General features: G+C 36.4%; 1 protein-coding gene across 5 annotated transcripts in view; it reads left to right on the top strand.

The window, feature by feature from the left end:
- gria2a (glutamate receptor, ionotropic, AMPA 2a) overlaps window positions 1-19,594 on the top strand; it is a 39,675-nt gene that overhangs the window by 15,651 nt on the left and 4,430 nt on the right. The window contains exons 3-15 of one of the 5 annotated variants that reach the window (XM_051108720.1): window positions 2,056-2,295; window positions 3,959-4,155; window positions 4,308-4,361; window positions 7,538-7,696; window positions 7,853-8,020; window positions 8,113-8,217; window positions 9,725-9,832; window positions 9,929-10,135; window positions 10,244-10,611; window positions 11,135-11,333; window positions 14,038-14,285; window positions 17,718-17,832; window positions 19,280-19,495. In XM_051108720.1, the coding sequence (XP_050964677.1) occupies window positions 2,056-2,295; window positions 3,959-4,155; window positions 4,308-4,361; window positions 7,538-7,696; window positions 7,853-8,020; window positions 8,113-8,217; window positions 9,725-9,832; window positions 9,929-10,135; window positions 10,244-10,611; window positions 11,135-11,333; window positions 14,038-14,285; window positions 17,718-17,832; window positions 19,280-19,495 (2,384 nt within the window). Of the gene's footprint in view, window positions 1-2,055; window positions 2,296-3,958; window positions 4,156-4,307; window positions 4,362-7,537; window positions 7,697-7,852; window positions 8,021-8,112; window positions 8,218-9,724; window positions 9,833-9,928; window positions 10,136-10,243; window positions 10,612-11,134; window positions 11,334-14,037; window positions 14,286-17,717; window positions 17,833-18,265; window positions 18,381-19,279; window positions 19,530-19,594 lie in introns of all 5 variants that reach the window. The other 4 variants (XM_051108686.1, XM_051108696.1, XM_051108704.1 and 1 more) reach the window with 4 other exon arrangements.

Here is a 19,594-nt window from a genome sequence, read left to right on the forward strand (position 1 = left end):
TCATGCAACATGAATTACTAATGTTTGCGCTCACCAAATTACTGCTATTTATGCCATTATTTAATGTCCAAAAACGCATGTCTTGAAGTGGGCGGTAATTTACGCTGCTCTTGGCAAATTGCACAGGTCATTATGGAAATGATCTTGCTGCATCTTTAATGTGCGCATTGTCAGTAAATCACATGCAGAATTTCCCCTCCCATTGGTGCTTTTATGGAATTGCGCTCTAACGCTAATTTGCCCTGTTTAGTAAATCTAGCCAAAAGTGTTGGTTGCAAAACAATGTTGAAATTTTACAGTGATTTTAAAACAATTTTCAATGTTCTTTGAACAATTTATTTGTTATGAATAATCGTCTTTTGTTTGCTCTGTCAAGTTTTTAACTCATTCAGTGAAGTCAGATTATCCAAAAATCATTATCACATGGTTATTTCTAATGTTAGATGGTTATATTCTTTTTTTTTTTTTTTTTTTGCATTGAATTTACAGCAAAAACAAAACTGCAAAATGGTGCCCAGCCATACCTCCCATAATCTAACTACAGTCACACTATTATTGGCTGATAATTAATCATTTTTTAAAAATAAACTAACTGTATATATATTTTTTAATTATGACACTGGATATTTAATTGGGAACAGTAATTTCAACCCATTTTTACATTTAGATTACCACTGGCATCATGTTCACTTAAAGTCGGGATTAAATGAAATCTCACGTTATGTGTTTTGTAAATGCATTAGTTGCATTGTAAATGATTTATCAGTGCATATGTTTCATTTTTAATCAGCAGAATGACAAATCTCAGTCCAATCTTGCAGTTAAATAACAGGCTTCACTCTGGTAATGTAAGCAGGTTTTCTCTAGTTATTTAGTCCAATCATTTGCCTACAAATAATCAACAACCAATGGCTAGAAGCCTATTTAAACTATTTTATTTGTGAACTTATGTTCTTTTTAATAGTTTTAATAGTTAACTATTTTTTATTTTTTCAGATCATCAGTCATCAAAGCTCGGTAAATATTGGTCACAGACACAGAGATTTACTTTAAATTTCACCTAGCTGATTACTCACTAAAAACTCCCACAGATCACGTTTTATGCTATTTAAAGTCTCATTTTGATGTAACAAAGTGGTTATTTCTAAGTGTGCGAGTTGCTTACTTACTTTTTTTTTTTTAATTAGTCTTCCCATTAAAGAAGTCCACTTCCAAAACAAAAATTTACAGATAATGTACTCACCCTCTTGTCATCCAAGATGGTCATGTCTTTCAGTTGTAAAGAAATTATGTTTTTTGAGGAAAGCATTTCAGGATTTTTCTCCATATAGTGGAATGCTATGGTGCCCCGAGTTTGAACTTCCAAAATGCAGTTTAAATGCGGCTTCATACGATCCCAGTGAAGGAAGAAGGGTCTTATATAGCGAAACAATGGGTTATTTTCATTTTTAAAAAAATACAATTTAAATAATTTTTAATCTCAAATGCTCATCTTGTCTTGCTCTGCCTGAACTCTGTGTATTCTGGTAAAACAGCAATATAGGATGATTTTGAAGTTGAGGGAGAACATCTTCAGTTCAGGCAGAGTGAGACAAGACAAGTGTTTGAAATTAAAAAGTATATAAATTGTATTATTTTTATGAAAATAACTGATTGTTACTGACTTCTCCTTTAACGCCTTTATATTGTTCATTCAAGCTGATTTGCAAATGCGGAGCACGCACAAACACGAGAGGCGGGATTTATTGCATGAACCATTTTCAATTACCCCCCAGCAAACTCAGTGGTCTCAGGGGAGGCGAGAGAGACACGGATTCCCGCTGTAACTTTACCTGCGGGTGTCGCTGTTGGACATAAAAAAAATGTTAATGGTAAATTAGTTAAATGTAATATTTAGCAAATCTGAAAATATATATCCATTTTTCATTTAGACAAAAAAGGTTACTTTTAAACTAATATCGGCCATTTATTGGTATTGGCGAGCATTTTAATGTTGTTATCTTATAATGTTTTAGCTACTGTATATTGATGTCTGTCTGTTTTTTTTTTTTTCAGTTTGCTCACAGTTTTCCAGAGGAGTGTATGCCATCTTCGGCTTTTACGATAAGAAGTCGGTGAACACCATCACGTCATTCTGCGAGACGCTGCACGTGTCCTTCATCACGCCCAGTTTTCCAGCTGATGGACTAAACCAGTTTGTTCTGCAGATGAGGCCTGATATCAAAGGTCCTCTCATCAGCCTGGTGGAGTATTACAAGTGGGAGAAGTTTGCCTATCTGTACGACAGCGACCGAGGTATACACACTCTCTCTCTGTCTTTTGAGAAATGTATGCATTTTTTTTATCTTTTTTTTTCTCAGCCAAGGCTCTTTCAGAGCTGCTTGCACACACACTTAAACACACATACACTAGAGAATTCAATCAATAGTCCTATTACTTTGTGGTGAAATGCCTCTCGGAGAAAGAGCATGCGAGTTGGGAGTGCTTACAGATAAGCACATTACAGTCTCTCTCTCTCTTTCTTCCTCCTTCCCTCTCTTGCTCTCTCTCTCTTAATCTGTTTTTTTTTTCTTCATTTATACATCTTTTAATTTTTAAATGTAAAATTAAAAGATGTGACATCATAGGTTTCTCTTGACAAGTAATTTATCGGTACAAATTGCATTATGATACAGTCTTAGCTGATCAGTTAATATTTTATGTGTAATGCACTGCTATATGAAGTACGATAGCGCAGAAGTAGAACAAAACATTTCACAGGTTTCTATTGTCATAGCCACAGCTGGTTAGGATACAGTGTTGTTTATTGCATAATTGTATTGCAGTTGGCCAACATATTGAATATTCACACTGTTTTGTGACAATTTTGCTGGTAAAATAAAATCAAGTAACATTGCCAATGCCCTAATTTTAATTTGCTGATTAAGTTTCCTCAAAACTTGTTTCACACAGCTTTTTTTTTTTTTTACATATTAAAATGTTTCCCACATCTTTTGACCAGTCAATTTGACTTTTACAGTTGCTTCTGGAATCCATCTTTTTTACTGGATAATAATTGTTATTACTAGATTTTATTAGCATTTTATAGATATTGCACTCATAAAGAGCAATTTATAGCCAATAAAGTAGTTTATAACAAATCAAGAAATACGCATATTCACTATTAAAATATCCATGACTTTGTCATTTTATTTTTCTTCAGATATGTTCAGGTTTTGAATCAATGTCCGTTTAGTCGAAATGATGGTTCTTCTGACTGGAAATAATTAATCATAAATAAGGTTTAAATACATACAAATTTTGATGTAAAAGGGTTAAAAATATCACTATATTCTCTTGGACATATTCTGTAAGCTCTTACCTAACATTTTTTTTCTCAGAATTTCTGATATTGCGACCATGTTAGCTGAATGCTTCCTGAATGTTTTCACTGTTGACTGGAGTGTCCGTTATGTGCTGCATCTCTGGTTTGAGGCGGCGAAATAAATCTCTCCCCCAAGACCTAGATATGAAATCAACCGAGAGAGATAGAGAGAGGGAGTGAAGGGAGAGATGTGCAGTAAGGAGGGAAGCTTAATAGAGAAGAGGAGTATGAAAGGGCAAATGACCAAAAGAGAGAACGCTGAAATAAAGAGAGCAGGGAGGAGAAATGATAAATGAAGGAGAAAAAGTGTCCCAAGGGGCCTTCTAGTGCAATAAAAATACTTCTGATATCAAGGTCTCTGGGTGTAATTTGGAGTAGTGGTTGATTAAAGTAGAACAGTGGTTAAAACAGAGAGTAACCGTAATTGAGATTGAATCTCATTTAAAAAGACACAGTGAAGCTAGTAGACGTGGGGTTTTAAAGCAATTACACGTTAGGAAGGTAATTAAAGCTGGAGCAGATTGATGAAAAATTTTATGAAGACATTTGATGGGAGGCACTCACATGCACACTGCTGTGTGTCTCCCTATGTAGGTCTGTCTACCCTGCAGGCAGTGCTGGACACAGCAGCAGAGAGGAAATGGCAGGTAACGGCCATAAACGTTGGAAACTTGAAGGATGAGTGGAAAGACGAGGCATATCGCTCCCTCTTTCAGGACCTGGAGAACAAGAAAGAGAGGAGAGTCATTTTAGACTGTGAACAGGACAAAGTCAAGGACATTATGGAGCAGGTGAATGACGCACTAAAAACACATTACGGCACACGTGTAAGGTCAGCATTGTAGTTAAAGAATGATGTACTGCGTACACCTTCAACATTCATTATGTGACGCTTTAATTAAATTGCTCTTGTGAACAACGTTTTTTGCCTGCTTCTTCTCAGGTCATCACGATCGGTCGACACGTGAAAGGATATCATTACATCATTGCAAATTTTGTAAGTTGTCAAAGATCATTTCTTTTACTGCTGTCGGTTAAAAAAATGGTTCTCTCAAAAGTGAAAATGTTATCATTATTTACCCACCCTCTTTTTGTTCCGAAACTTGATATTCATTGTTTTAAGGAGAAAAAAAAAAAAAAATCCCATATAGCTAAATTATGCAATTCAGTCATGCAGTCGTCAAGCTTCCATAAGTTTAAAGGGATAGTTCACCCAAAAATGAAAATTCTGTCTTTAAAGGAGAAGTCCACCTCCAAAACAAAGATTCTCATATAATGTACTCACCCCCTTGTCATCCAATATGTTCATGTCTTTCTTTCTTCAGTCGTAAAGAATTTTTTTGAGAAAAACATTTCACAATTTTTCTTAATATAGCGGACTTCTATGGTGCCCCGAGTTTGAACTTCCAAAACGCAGTCTAAATGAGGCTTCAAACGATCCCAAATGAGGTTGTAAACGATCCCAGCTGAGAAAGAAGGGTGTTATCTAGCATAACGATTGGTTATTTTCATAAAAATAATACAATTTATATACTTTTTAATGTCAAACACTCGTCATGTCTCACGCTGCCTGAACTGTTTTTGTTCCGGTTCGTGACAGTTAGGGTATGTGGAAAAACTCCCATCCCATGTTCTCCCTCAACTTCAAATTCGTCTTATATCGCTGTTTTACCTTTTTTTGTTAAGGGTGTTTGATCTTCATTGCATGTTCACTTTGTAAAGACTGGGTTGGTGCTTCTGCAGCGATGTAGGATGATTTTGAAATGATTTGAAGTTGAGGGAGAAAATACGATTGGAGTTTTTCGACATACCCTAACTGTCTTGAGCCAAAATACACAGAATTCAGGAAAAACGAGACAAGATGAGCGTTTGAGATTAAAAAGTATTTAAATTGTATTTTTTTTAATGAAAATAGCCGATCATTTCACTAAATAAGACCCTTCCTCCTCGGTTAGATTCGTTTACAACCGCATTTGGGATCGTTTGATCGCATTTAAACTGCACTTTGGAAGTTCAAACTTGGGGCACCATATCAGTCCATTATATGAAGAAAAATCCTGAAAAATGCTGAAGCGCTTTAAGGCATATGGAAGCACATATGAAAAAAGACATTATTTAGCAAACCTATAATCACCAAATCAATGATTTAAAAAAAGCATTTTTGACAAATCCAGGTAATTTACCATAGAAATGTTATGTTTTTTAACATTTATGTTATATTGCCAGCTGTGGTCCGATTTCCTTAAAATTTTGCGTGCTTGTTTAGAATCGAATGTGCTCAGAAAGTTTTGTGAAGTTTTGAGTTTTTCGTTAGGCCTTATAGGATTTGGGGTAAATTTGGACAGGCCCTTTTCCAAATGATTTTAGAATGATAGAATAGCCTTTTTTCGTTTGTTTTTTTTTTTACTTTTGAGCGCTGTAGCGCCCCTGTCAGGCCGATTGGGGTGAGCCTTGGTGACGCTGTCGGTGGTGTGATTACTCCTATCCCACCAGGTTTCAAGTCTCTGTGACTTATGGTTTGGTCTGCACAATCAGTTTTATATGGAGATTGCTGATTCTTTGCCATTTTAACAATTACAATAGGGTTTCAGCGGTACATGCTTGAATCCTTAAATAATTTTTGGTGAAATCCAGTATTCTGACAGTGTAAAGACAGCAACTACCATGTTAAAGTCCTTGAAAGGTAGTAAGGATCATCATTAAGAAAGTCCATGTGACATCAGTGGTTCAACCGTAATTTTATGAAGCTACTAGAATATTGTGCAAAGCAAACAAAAAATAACTTTATTCAACAATTTCTTTTCTTTGTCAGTCTTCAATGCATGTTCACAAAAATACAATGATGTATGTGTGTGGTGCTGCTGTCGCAGTACATAAAACAGTCTTCATAAACATTAAAATTAATAAAGATTTTGACAGAGGGTGACTTTCAGTTTTTAGTTATTTCAACCAGAATATACAGATGATTAAGACAGCTCCTGCGTCAGCGTCTGAACACACATTGAAGACTAACACGGAAGAGAAGAATTAGTTGAATAAAAATCATTATTTTTGTTTTCTTTGCACACAAAAAGTATTCTCGTAGCTTCAAAAAATTAGGACTGAACCACTGATGTCACATGGACTGTTTTAACAATGTCTTTGACTCTTTACTCTGGGCCTTTAACATGTTAGTTGCGTTGCTGTCTATGCAGGGTCAGAAAGCTCTCAGATTTCATGAAAAATATCTTAATTTGTGTTCCAAAGATAAGCAAAGGTCTTACGGATCTAGAACAACATGATGGTGAGTACTTAATGACAGGATTTTCATTTTTGTGTGAACTATCCCTTTAAAAAGCACAAGATAATATGGCTAATATGGCTAATATGGCTTATTATGCATTATATGCAAGGTCTAAAGCTAAAAACATAGCTTTGCACTTTTTAGTGTCACAAGAAAAAAAACCCTCATAATTGGCCTTTTACTAGAAAATTACATTTCAAAAATTAAGTTGTAATATTTTGAGAATAAAGTCAAAATTATGAGAATTAAGTCATATCAGTATGAGATTAATGTCATAATATTAGCTATGATAATGAAGTCGTAAAAAAAAAAAAGTAACATCAGAGTGGAGTCAATTTCAGATGGCACAAAAGAGGCAATTTCCGGAATGTCTGTCTGTTTTTTTTTCTCCTGAGTAAATTCAGTTTCCTACATAACCGCTGCAGTGTCCGGAAACTAATGATAAACCACTGCTTAAAAGCTGCTTTGTTGGTAAATCCTGTCCTGTATATGTAAGATTTAACTAAATCCTAAACATCCATTTCTTGAGTTGCAGAAGCCCACTGATGCAGGCCTATTCCTAATGTTATAATAACACCATTTCTTTTAATAATTTGACTTTTTTTTTTCTTTAAATATTTAGAATTTGTTCACACAATATTATGCCTTTTTTACCAGAATTTTTTACCAATTTTACCAGAATGTAAGGTATGATTTTTCTAAATGCATTTGTTGTTTGGAAAAGAGCAACTTGGACATTTTTCCAAGCATCTCTTTTTGTTTTATACAAATGAAAGAAAGTCATATGGGTTTAGAACATTACAATGAAAATAATGACAGAATTGACATAATTCATGTTTGTGATACCAGCAATACAGCAGCTTACAGTTTTGTGTATGTGTGTGTTTCAGGGCTTTGTGGATGGAGACTTGTCCAAGATTCAGTACGGAGGAGCGAATGTATCTGGATTTCAGATAGTGGATTTTGATGACCCGCTTGTTGCTAAATTTGACCAGCGCTGGGAGGCACTGGAGGAGAAGGAGTACCCTGGAGCAGACAGCAGAATCAGGGTGAAGGAGTGCAAATATTTAAACTATCCTGAAATAAAAATGCAGCTGACAGCATTTTGAACATAGTCATTATCTCTATATATTATGGATGTTATTATATCTATCATAAAACACCAAAAGACATTTTTATGGTCTTCATATTTCTTTCCCTTGCAGTACACTTCCGCTCTCACATATGATGCTGTGCAAGTAATGACCGAGGCATTCCGCTTTCTGCATAAACAAAGGATTGACATCAGTCGCCGTGGCAACAACGGAGACTGCCTGGCCAATCCTGCGGTGCCGTGGGCTCAGGGGGTGGAGATAGAGCGTGCTCTCAAACAGGTCTGCCCTGCCAGCACATTATCAAAGCCTGTTGTCTGTGTGTGACAGCTTTATAACATTTAACATTTGTGCACGTGAATGTGTTTGATCAGGTACGTGTGGATGGATTGACAGGAAACATTCAATTCGATCAGTACGGCAGAAGAGTGAATTATACAGTCAATGTCATGGAGCTGAAAAACAGCGGCCCTGTGAAGGTAACACAGACATTTTCATGAGCTTGAGTACTTGTGGTGGGGTTGGGAATTGCAAGAATTTGTACTAAAGATTCTGATTTCAATACCACTTAATGATACCAAATAATGATCATTCCTCTTCTGTCCTACAATTAGTTCTAATTATATAATAATTGAAATCTAATCTAAAGCAGTACTTTTTTAATGTATTCATCAAGAATGCATTAAACTGATAAAAAGTGACAGTAAAGACTTTTACATTGTTACAAAAAGCTTCTATTTCAAACAAAAGCTGTTCTTTGAAACTATCTATTCAAAATTCATAATAATAACAAATGTATACATACATATATATATATATATATATAAATTATAGAAATTATTACTTTTATTTAACAAGGATGCTTTAAATTGATTAAAAGTGATGATAAAGACATTTATATAGTTACAAAAGATTTCTATTTCAGATAAATGCTGTTCTTTTGAACTTTCTGTTCATCAGAGAAACCTGTTCTACTCAGCTGTTTTCAACATAATAATAAATATTTTTTGAGCAGCAAATCATTATATCAGAATGATTTCTGAAGGATCATGAGACACTGAAGACTGGAGTAATGATGCTAAAAAAATCAGCTTTGAAATCACAGGAATAAATTACATTTTAAAATATATTCAAATAGAAAACAGTTATTTCAAACAGCAAAAATATTTCAAAATGTTACTGTTTTTGCTGTACTTCGGATCAAATAAATGCAGGTTTGGTGAGCAGAAAAGACTTCTTTAAAAAAACTGACCCAGAACATTTGAACCGCATTGTTACATGTGTATGTTATCATCTGACAAGTATCACAAGCTATAATTTGCTATGAACTGACAGAAACTGTTTCTGAAACTGATCTGAAACCGGCATTTTCTTTGGTATCCGAAAGCTTAATAAAAATATGTTTTCATAAAAAACTGAATTAGTTGATAAATAGTTAATAAATTAATGCATAATGAATTTTGTAAGTGATGGGCATGAGTTCGAGAATGATTCTTAAGCCTTTGTAATTCATTACAAAGAACTAGTTCTTAAAAGTAATCAATGAACAACATTTTAAAAGATGTTTGTGCAGCCAGTGTGGGTAACGCAGTATAAAGGTGTGTTGACAATTTATCGTCTTTGTCTTATTTCACTGCACGCAGTCCTCCTCTTTCATCACATTCAAGTCAGACAGCAAGCAGACAGCCCAGCAACATAATTTCTTTTTTCTTGGCACTGTTGATTCAGTCGTACCACAGCACCACTGCTGAATAGTGATGCACGAAACACTATCAGAATATTTAAGTACAGCGTTCCATTCACATTTAGGAAAAAAATCATTGTAGAGCCCTTAACTGAACCAAAATGTCCAGAAGAACAGTTCTGAGTAAGATTCTTGATCCCCAGCTTTTAACACTTGTCAAAGTAAACATTTGATTATTGGTTTTGTTTTCTCAACAGGAGTGTTCAGAAAGTTCCATTTCATGAGTGTGTGCTTTTTCTCAGATTGGTTACTGGAATGAGGTGGACAAAATGGCGGTGACAAAATCTGACCTTTTCCCCAACGACACCATGGGAATGGAGAATAAAACTGTTGTTGTTACAACAATCCTGGTAAGAGATATTCCATGATATCAAGAGCAAATGAAATTGCATACATTTGAAGATATCTCAACATACTGTATTTCTCTCCCTGCCTGTTTGTTGTAGGAGGCACCGTATGTAATGCTGAAAAAGAATGCAGAGTTATTCACCGATAATGAACGTTATGAGGGATACTGTGTGGACCTGGCCGCCGAGATCGCAAAGCATTGTGGCTTTAAATATCAGCTAAGGATTGTAGCAGATGGAAAGTACGGCGCACGAGATGCTGAGACCAAGATCTGGAATGGCATGGTTGGGGAACTGGTGTACGGGGTGAGAAGTAAAACATACACCCACTCACACACACAAGAGTGTACTATGTACTATCAGTGTCAGTATGTGTGTCATTCAACTAATTCCTCCTCTTTTGACTATTGACAGAAAGCAGACATAGCTGTAGCTCCTCTTACCATCACTCTGGTCAGAGAGGAGGTGATCGACTTCTCAAAACCGTTCATGAGTCTGGGCATATCCATTATGATCAAGAAACCACAGAAATCCAAGCCGGGTGTCTTCTCTTTCCTGGACCCGTTGGCTTACGAGATCTGGATGTGCATTGTATTCGCCTACATCGGAGTTAGCGTTGTGCTCTTCCTTGTTAGCCGCTTCAGCCCTTACGAGTGGCACACTGAGGAGTTTGAGGATGGGCAGCTGGGCCCTAGCGAATCTACGAACGAATTTGGGATCTTTAATAGTCTGTGGTTTTCTCTGGGCGCTTTTATGCAGCAGGGATGCGATATTTCGCCAAGGTTGGTGCATGCAGTGGGCGCTAATGCTAGCTGGCTAGCGCGTGGGGTGTGCTTTCGGCTTTGTGCATCGTCAGTTTTCCCAAAGATGCCGTGGTTTGTGTATGTTCACGCTCCTGCAGCTCGTGCTTCATACCCATTTCCTTTTGAAATAATTTAAGAGTTACATTCAACTCCTTTATCCCCAAATTAAGTGTTCCATGGGTAAGAAGAAAGAGCTAACACAGGATTAGAAATGTTTAATCAATGTTGTAGTTTAAACTTTGGTTGAACATTTCTTCTGTGAACATGTACTCACCAGGTTGGGAACGGTAAGATGCACAAGGTCGCCGTTTCCTGCCCTCTTGGAGTGGTACCGTGTTTCGGCTGCATATTCCCCATTTTCTCTAAAGTGAAAGGGGTTCCTTTCTTTCTTTCTTTCTTTCTTTCTTTCTTTCTTTCTTTCGGATATTACAGTAACAAAATGCTGGTTCTGTTGGTGGAGTGTGTGAGCGTTTGTGTGGCTCACTGTGTTTGCTGTGTGTAGGTCCTTGTCTGGCCGTATAGTTGGTGGTGTGTGGTGGTTTTTCACCCTCATCATCATCTCCTCCTACACGGCTAACCTGGCTGCTTTTCTCACTGTGGAGAGGATGGTTTCACCTATTGAGAGTGCTGAAGACCTGGCCAAACAGACTGAGATTGCTTATGGGACATTGGATGCAGGCTCCACCAAAGAGTTCTTTAGGGTAAGTGGACAAGCCATGGCCCAACCATCAATAAAAAAATAATATATTTTCCTTTGAACTTTATGAGTGCACACATAATTTTCAAGAAATGTTTTAGATGTTTTTTTTTTTTTAAAGATACAATATATTTTATTTATTTATTTATTATTATTATTTATTTTATTTTTTTTACTAATCATGAATTATTAATTCATAAATGACATTATTTTTTGTGGGGTTTGAACTAACCTTGTTATGTCGTAAATAAGATGAATGTTCTTCAAATGTTTATAATATTTAAAAAAAAAAAACCTCTGCCAGTGCTTAAAGGGATAGTTCACCCAAAAATGAAAATTCTGTCATTAATTACTCACACTCATGTCATTGCAAACCCATAGGATTTGCATGGTTTTGATGAAATCTGAGAGCTTTCTGACTCTCAGTAGACAGCAATGCAACTGAAACATTTTTTGTTTAACCATAATTTTATACGGCTATGAAAATACGTTTTAGTGCCATATTAAAAAAAAAAAAAACTGCAATATTTTGAGAATAAAGTCAACATTATGAGAATAAAGGTGAAATGTTTTGAAAATAGTCAAAATATTTCAAGAATTAATTTGTAGAAATAACGAGATTAAAGTTATTTAATTCAATTATAATATTTTATATAGTGAAATACAATCAATATGTCTATTACAATAATATGTTTTTCACTCTCTTTACTGTGCTGTGACAGGTCGCTGTATTTGCCTCAGTTTAAGCGTCATGTGAATCAGTCATCTTTCCGATTACAATGAGACATTAGTTTCATTAAATTAGACTATACTGTTTTTTCATTCCTTCTGATGTTCCTTCATGTTATATCATGCTATAAACTTGAAATAAAGAGAAAGAACACATTTATAATTTGTATTTCGTGATAAAACTGACAGAATTTGAAAGATGAGCTATGTTATGTTAAAAGCAACAAATAAATAAACAAATAATAAATGGAAAATGTTAAATATTATTTCCAATCGTTTACTTTATTATACTGTGAATAAAACAGCTTGTGAATAGTCATGTACACAGGAAAAGACAAAACTATAAAGAAAAGACAACAGTATAACTTCTAAAATGTTTTATTGTTGTTTTTAATTAAATACGTGTGGAATTAAAGATTGGATGCCACAGATGTTTTTGTGGAGTAGGTGGTGGAATTTTCACAAAGAAAACTGTAATAAAATGAGTCTCATTGTAATCGAAAAGATGATCAATTCACATGAATACAGCGATCTGTCCCGCCACATTAAAGGGTGTGAAAAAACACATTGTTGCAAGACACATTGTTTGCATTTTGAAAGCTGAGACTTTGTTTTATTTTAAAAGTACCAAAAGCACAAAGCTTATTGCTATTATTGGATGGCTGGCGCACTACAAATAGGCCTAATGAATGCAATCAAAGACGTGAGATATTATTTCCAAGCATACTGTTCCTGCAAATATAACACATGGTATGATTTTTGCTAATAATCCCGCATGTATTCAAATAAATTCCGGTGGCCTGGCAACTTCTCCCGGTGCTCACAATACAGGCTATTGGCATGTGCAGGCTATACTCTCGCAATATAACTTTAATTCCTACAATTTAATTCTTGAAACATTTTAACTTTATTCTCAAAACATTTTGACTTTATTCACATAATTCCAACTTCATTCTCGAAACATTTCGACTTTATTCCCATAATTTTGACTTTATTCTTGAAATATTTCAACATTATTCTCAAAATATTGTAACTTTAATCTCAAAATTTTTATTTTTTTTTTTTTTAAAGTGGTACTAAAACACCATAGCACACACGCATATGTCATGGTTCCTTCTCGTAAACGCATGTTGAAGATTTACATGAGAAGAAATTGTTGAATAAAGTGTTTTCTTTTTTTCTTTGCACACAAAAATTATTCTTGTAGCTTCATAAAATTACGGTTAAACAACTGAACTCACATGGACTAATTTTACAATGCTGTTTCTGGGCCTTGAACGTGTCAGTTGGGTTGCTGTCTATGCATGGTCAGAAAGCTCTGGTTTCATCAAAAATATCTTCATTTGAGTTCTGAAGATGAACAAAGGTCTTACGTGATTGGAACAACATGAGGGCAAGTAATTAATGACAGAATTTTCATTTTTGGGTAAACTATCCCTTTAAGAGAACATGAAAATATGCTTAAAAAACACTTTACTCACCCTCAGGTCATTCAAGATGTGGATGACTTTGTTTCTTAATCATATTTAAAAACAGATTTGGAGAAATGTAACATTACATCACTTGCTCAGTAATGGACAGTGCCGTTAGAGTTCAAACAACTGATAAAAAACATCACAATAATCTATAAGTAATCTAAACCACTCCAGTCCATCAAGTGATGCCGTGAAGCAAAAAACGGTGTTTGTTATATACAATTCATCATTAAGGCCATACCAGTCCATAATTTGACTCCAATTCTGATGGCACCCATTTACTGCAGAGGATCCATTAGTGAGCAAATGATTTAATGCTAAATTTCTCCAATATTTTCAGATGAAAAACAAACTCCAGTATTTTTTAATATGTCATGTCATTAATTTATTCTTGACATTGAGATCTACAATGAAAACACTGATATAGCTAATCATCATGCCCTCACTAACCTGAATCTAAACCTGTCCCTTTTTTCTCTTTGTCTCTTTCTTCACTTTAACCAGAGATCTAAGATTGCACTCTTTGACAAGATGTGGCAGTACATGAAGAGCGCAGAGCCTTCTGTGTTTGTTAAAAACACAGTGGAAGGCGTTTTGCGTGTACGAAAATCCAAAGGCAAATATGCTTACCTTCTGGAGTCTACTATGAATGAGTACATCGAGCAGCGCAAGCCCTGTGACACCATGAAGGTCGGAGGGAACCTTGACTCTAAAGGCTACGGCATCGCTACACCCAAGGGATCTGCTTTAAGGTGGGTGGAGTAGTATAACAATATGGCCCATGTTGTTATAGTATCCCACCTACCCTGATGTAGGCCGGGGGTCCCTCTTTAAAATGAGGTAAACTAGGTAATAGCAGTGCTGAGTGTAGGGATGAATGGCAACCTAGGCAAAAACAGCAGTGTAGAGAGTTACCAAGGAAACTGCAGATAGTGAGGGCTTTAAAAAGCCTAGCTGACAACTGACAAGCAGGTTACCTAGCAACCAGTGCTCTCGAGAGTGATGGTGTAGAAAATGGAGTATAGTGGAGTCTTAAACAAATAGCTCATTTTCTTAACATAAACTTAATAACAAATTAGGTTTTAAGATTTTAATAGGAAGTGAGTGAGCATCGTAATAAACTGCAAAGTGAATTATAAAAATATTAGGGCTGTCAGATGAAAATATTTGACTGTGGATAATTTAATAATTTTTTTGTATTTAACACATTAACGCATTCCATTGACCCTTCGCAAAAACCTGCCCTCCTTAATTACTCTTGCTATGTTCAACAAGCCATGCGCTCTTACGCTACACATCATGTTCTCACACAGTGAAAAATACGCAGAGCAAAGAGAAAACTGACAACACGCCAACAGACAAGACAGACCGGGTTACTTCTGGTATGAAACAAGGTCTCAGCTTTCAAATTTTGTCTTTTTTTTAAAAAGAAAACAGTAAATATCATTTTGTGGCTCTTTCATGTGTCGTGCCATATCACTGCATTGCCTCAGTTCAAACAGCACATGAATGCATAGTCTTTTCGTATTTACGTAAAGCATGAAATAAACATGAATGAACATCAGAACGTATTTTATTTCAACCACTACACAACCTTTTTTAAAGTTTAAGTCCACCGAATTTGTTTGTCGGACAAGATGGCAGATTCGGCGTTATGATTGGTCAGATTGCCTGTCAGTCAATCTTTGCGAAGGGTCAATTGCTTTTTTTTTTTTTTTGGAAAGTGAAATAATACTTGTAATTACTTGTATTAATAATACTTGTATTATTGAGTTGAGGTAATTTGTGGCTATGAGTCTGCAATAATTAAACAGTGTAACAATCTGTGTCACTTTCAAACTGGACATGTCAATAAGCTCTTCGCTATTTGGTTTACGCGACAGCATATCATGCAAACTTTTCGCTCAAATTAAACATTTTCAACTTGTGCGGCAAACGCGATTGAGGAGATTGTTTGCGCCAGTCGCGGCGCCCAATTCACGTCATCCGATGCAAATCTGCATCGTTGCATTGACTTTATCCACTCGTGCAAATAATGAAGTTCGCTTTTAGTGTGCAGTGCACGCACCATAACAGTGCTGTAAGTAGGGCTGTCACTAACGATTATTTTGGTAATCGAGTTATTTTGGTCAATTACCCTGGCAATTAATCAAGCAATCGGGTAATTATAATTAATTTTTTGTGGTAATAAAATTAGATTCAAGTAAAAAATACCCTTTAAAATGACTTAAAATATAATAGCAATGAGGGGACAATAATTAGTTCAATGTATCAAAAGCAAGCAATAAAATGGGTTTATTGAACAAAACAATATAAACAATAGCGCTTATGTACATTACATATTATAACAGATGACTAGAGAGGATGCCAAAGACCTGACGATTGTTTTTACACTTTAATGTATGATCTAATCCTTGTTTAATATTGACTAAACAACATTTAATTCAAATGTACACTTAATCTTTAATATTCTGTCTACAGCCTCTGTAATTTCTTGAATATGTGGGCATCAAAACATGTAAACTAGCATTTAACTTTTTTTAAAATCACAATGAATAGGTAGCATATTGAGAAAGATATTGCTTTATTCTCCTGTTGTGGCATAGGATAATAAATAACTTACCTTACGGATCTGATGAAATGGTGCAGACGCTCCACACATGTAATTGATAACAGTTTGTGTGGAGCAGCATGAAGTGAAGGGAGCCACTCAGACAAGCACATATGTAACCTACACGAATGTAAATAATAAAAGCGCATATATTAAACCTGCGTTGCATATATTCATTTAACTGAATCTTAGCGTTTGTGAATTTGCAATAGCATTATGCTTTATTATGATTTTACAATGGGTTTAATATATCATCTAGCCTTGGAAAACAGTCTAATAGTGTGTTTCATGGATGCCCGTCCATGAAATGCAGCACTTCGGTTATTTTGTCAGTTACTCGACATGGGCAAAATGCAGTCGAGGATTTTTTAAAATCAAGTACTCGTGACAGCCCTATCCGTAAGCGATTATTTTTTTGGAATTCCACTCATAAATTGTTTCTAATGAAAAGTTTCCTACTTTTATCATTGATCTGATATTATAAAACCAATATCTGAGTAATGTAAATATTTATCTATAACATAAATAATGGGATTGGCCATTAAGTAGAATTGTCTCTCTCTGTCAATAATTTTGTTGGTTCAGGTTTGTGAAAAATGCGTTAATGGTGTTAAACAATTAAATAAATTGCTTGTGTTATCATTCTAATTTTGACAGCCCTAAACATAGTAGATTAGTTAATGTGATTCTTTTCCAGGAATTAACAGATTGACTCATGGAGCTCAGTAAATAATTGAAGAGAAGGTTTCGGATGTGTTTTATCCAATAGTCTTCAAGTTCTGAAGCCTTTTTTCCACCTGTTTTCCTGATAATCAACTGCCATGTGTTCAGTGAAGCAAACAATGACAAACGTTAAACTACTAACGTTAAACCCTCTCTAAGGCGAAGCATAGTGTAGTAGTGAAAAACTAATAATATGTTTGTTTCCTTGTGGTTAGTATGACCCATTCTACTCATGTTTGCCTTTAGTATCTGTTTTATTGAATGCATGTCTATTCTTAATGACTGAAGCGATGGCCTCTTGCAACCAGACTGTGTTATGACAAAAGCTATTTATTGATAATGAGTAATAATCAATGCATGTGATTGGGCACTTGAATTTTGAATGGTCGCCATAAGCATTAAAGAATGATGACTCAGAGGCTGAAAACAGTAACTTGATTATGAATGCATTTGATGATGCACTGTTTGAACTATGCATGCTGTCTCTCTTGATACCTCTAACCAGATTTGTTTGCCTCAATGCTTAAAGTGTTCTCTGCTAACTGATTTGAGGATCTGTATGTGCGGTTGTGTGATAACTGATACTATTGCTGATCCTCCTCTGTTCTAGCCTCCTGCCTCAAGAGTTTAAGTTTAAAAAAAGAACTCTTAAAGCTCGACCACCTAATATTTTAATGGGTTGTTTAACGTCATTTTGATTGGTTGGTTGATTTGATTGATTTATTGACTGATTGATGGATTGTCTAACCCAATGTTCCATTCATTCTATGCAACTTGTGGGGGGCGTGGCCCGCTGCAGCCCCGCCCCCCCTAATGCTGTCTGACAAGTATGTTTTATCGTTTGTTTAAGAAACGCGGTAAACCTTGCAGTGCTAAAACTGAACGAGCAGGGGCTTCTGGATAAATTGAAAAACAAATGGTGGTACGACAAAGGAGAGTGCGGCAGCGGAGGCGGGGAGTCAAAGGTCAGACTCGTGCTCGGGATTTATGGGTAAAAAATGAAATGAACAAAATGCAAATGAGCAGGAAGCACAACCAGCCATTCCAGGAAACAAGCCGAGGCACCGACAAATTTAAACATACCGTCAGTTGGTCAGCAGGAGCTTTCAGTCAGACACATCTGCTCCGGAATGAAATCGAAACACCTAAAAAAGACATTCCCAGAGGTACACGGCTCGTCGGCGGGCGCTGTTTCTGCTTCCTGCTCGCGGCGATGAGTCTGTGCACATCTGGCACGGCAAAGCCGCGTTTGCCGACTGCCAAATGGAGCGCAGACTGTCGATCGCCACCACGCTCAGGGCTGAATCATTACCAGCGCTGTTAGCGAGTGCAAATGTTACTGACAATAACATAAAATAACATTGGTAATGTTATTTATGTTATTTCCCATACGCGAAGAACGCCAGTAAACCTTGCAGTATTGAAACTCAGTGAGCAAGGCATCTTAGACAAGCTGAAAAACAAATGGTGGTACGATAAGGGAGAATGTGGAGCCAAGGACTCTGGAAGTAAGGTCAGTCACTGCAGGGAGCGTGTGTGTGCGCGCACGCGTGTGTGTCTGGCAGGGCTAGAATGTGTATGTGTGTACGCATGAAAACTTGTGAAAACACTGTCTCGATTTGGGTGATCCAAACCCAAGCGTTAGCAGACTGTGTGTGTGTATGTGTGTGTCCTTGTGTGTGCGGGAGGAAAAGAGTATGAGAGTGATATGAAAGGAAGCGTGTGCAAAAAAAAACTGAATACAGCCTATGATGATTGTGTGTGTGTGTGTCAAAGCAAGTCCCCTACACAGATTTACCACCGCATGAATCAGAGCCTGACCTATGTATACAATCAATGATGCCTATACGAACAGGGATGTAATATAAACACAGTAATGCATGGGAGTGACACATAGCGTATTTAATGTACGCTTAAGTGCGTACTTGATTCACGCACAAACACGCATACCTGTATAGGCTCAGAATTTCCTTGTGCTCCTTTGTATTTCTGTGTGCTTTATTGACAACTTGTCCTGTTCCTTTTTATTTATTTATCTTTCTTACACTCTTTCTTTCTCCCTCCTATCTCTCTTTCTCTTTCCCATGCGGTCTCTCCTTCTCCCTCACCAATGCTGTAAATGTTGTTTGTATATTTGCCTTTTACTTCAGCTGTCTTTAATTGCAATTCTGTAGGTGGCGTCTTTTTTCCTTCTTTATGTGCACACACTGCACCGCATTGTCCTGTTGTACTTTTGTAGCCGTCTGTGTATTCTGTGTGATTTACTGTTAGACGCTCACATATACACACTTAGTACTGTACTGTTTTTATAGCGTAATTAAAGTCTAATGTGTTAATGATAATCAGTAGTATTGGCATACTGTCACCTGTTCGCTCCCTTATGTTTGACCTTTGACCTTCAACCCCTTGCAGGAGAAGACTAGTGCCCTCAGCCTGAGTAACGTTGCGGGCGTCTTCTACATCCTGGTGGGCGGCCTCGGGTTGGCCATGCTGGTCGCTCTGGTGGAGTTCTGCTACAAGTCTCGCGCGGAGGCCAAACGCATGAAGGTTGCCAAGACTCAGGCTCTAAATCCCTCCTCTTCCTCGCAGAATTCTCAGAATTTTGCTACTTATAAGGAAGGGTACAACGTTTATGGGCTGGAGAGTGTTAAGATCTAGTGGGGTAGGAACGGCAGAGGCTTTATTTTTGTCGTTTGATCACTGTTTTTTGTTTTTTTGTCATTTTTT

Source organism: Labeo rohita, chromosome 1 (genome assembly GCF_022985175.1).
Source record: "Labeo rohita strain BAU-BD-2019 chromosome 1, IGBB_LRoh.1.0, whole genome shotgun sequence".
NCBI lineage: Eukaryota > Metazoa > Chordata > Actinopteri > Cypriniformes > Cyprinidae > Labeo > Labeo rohita.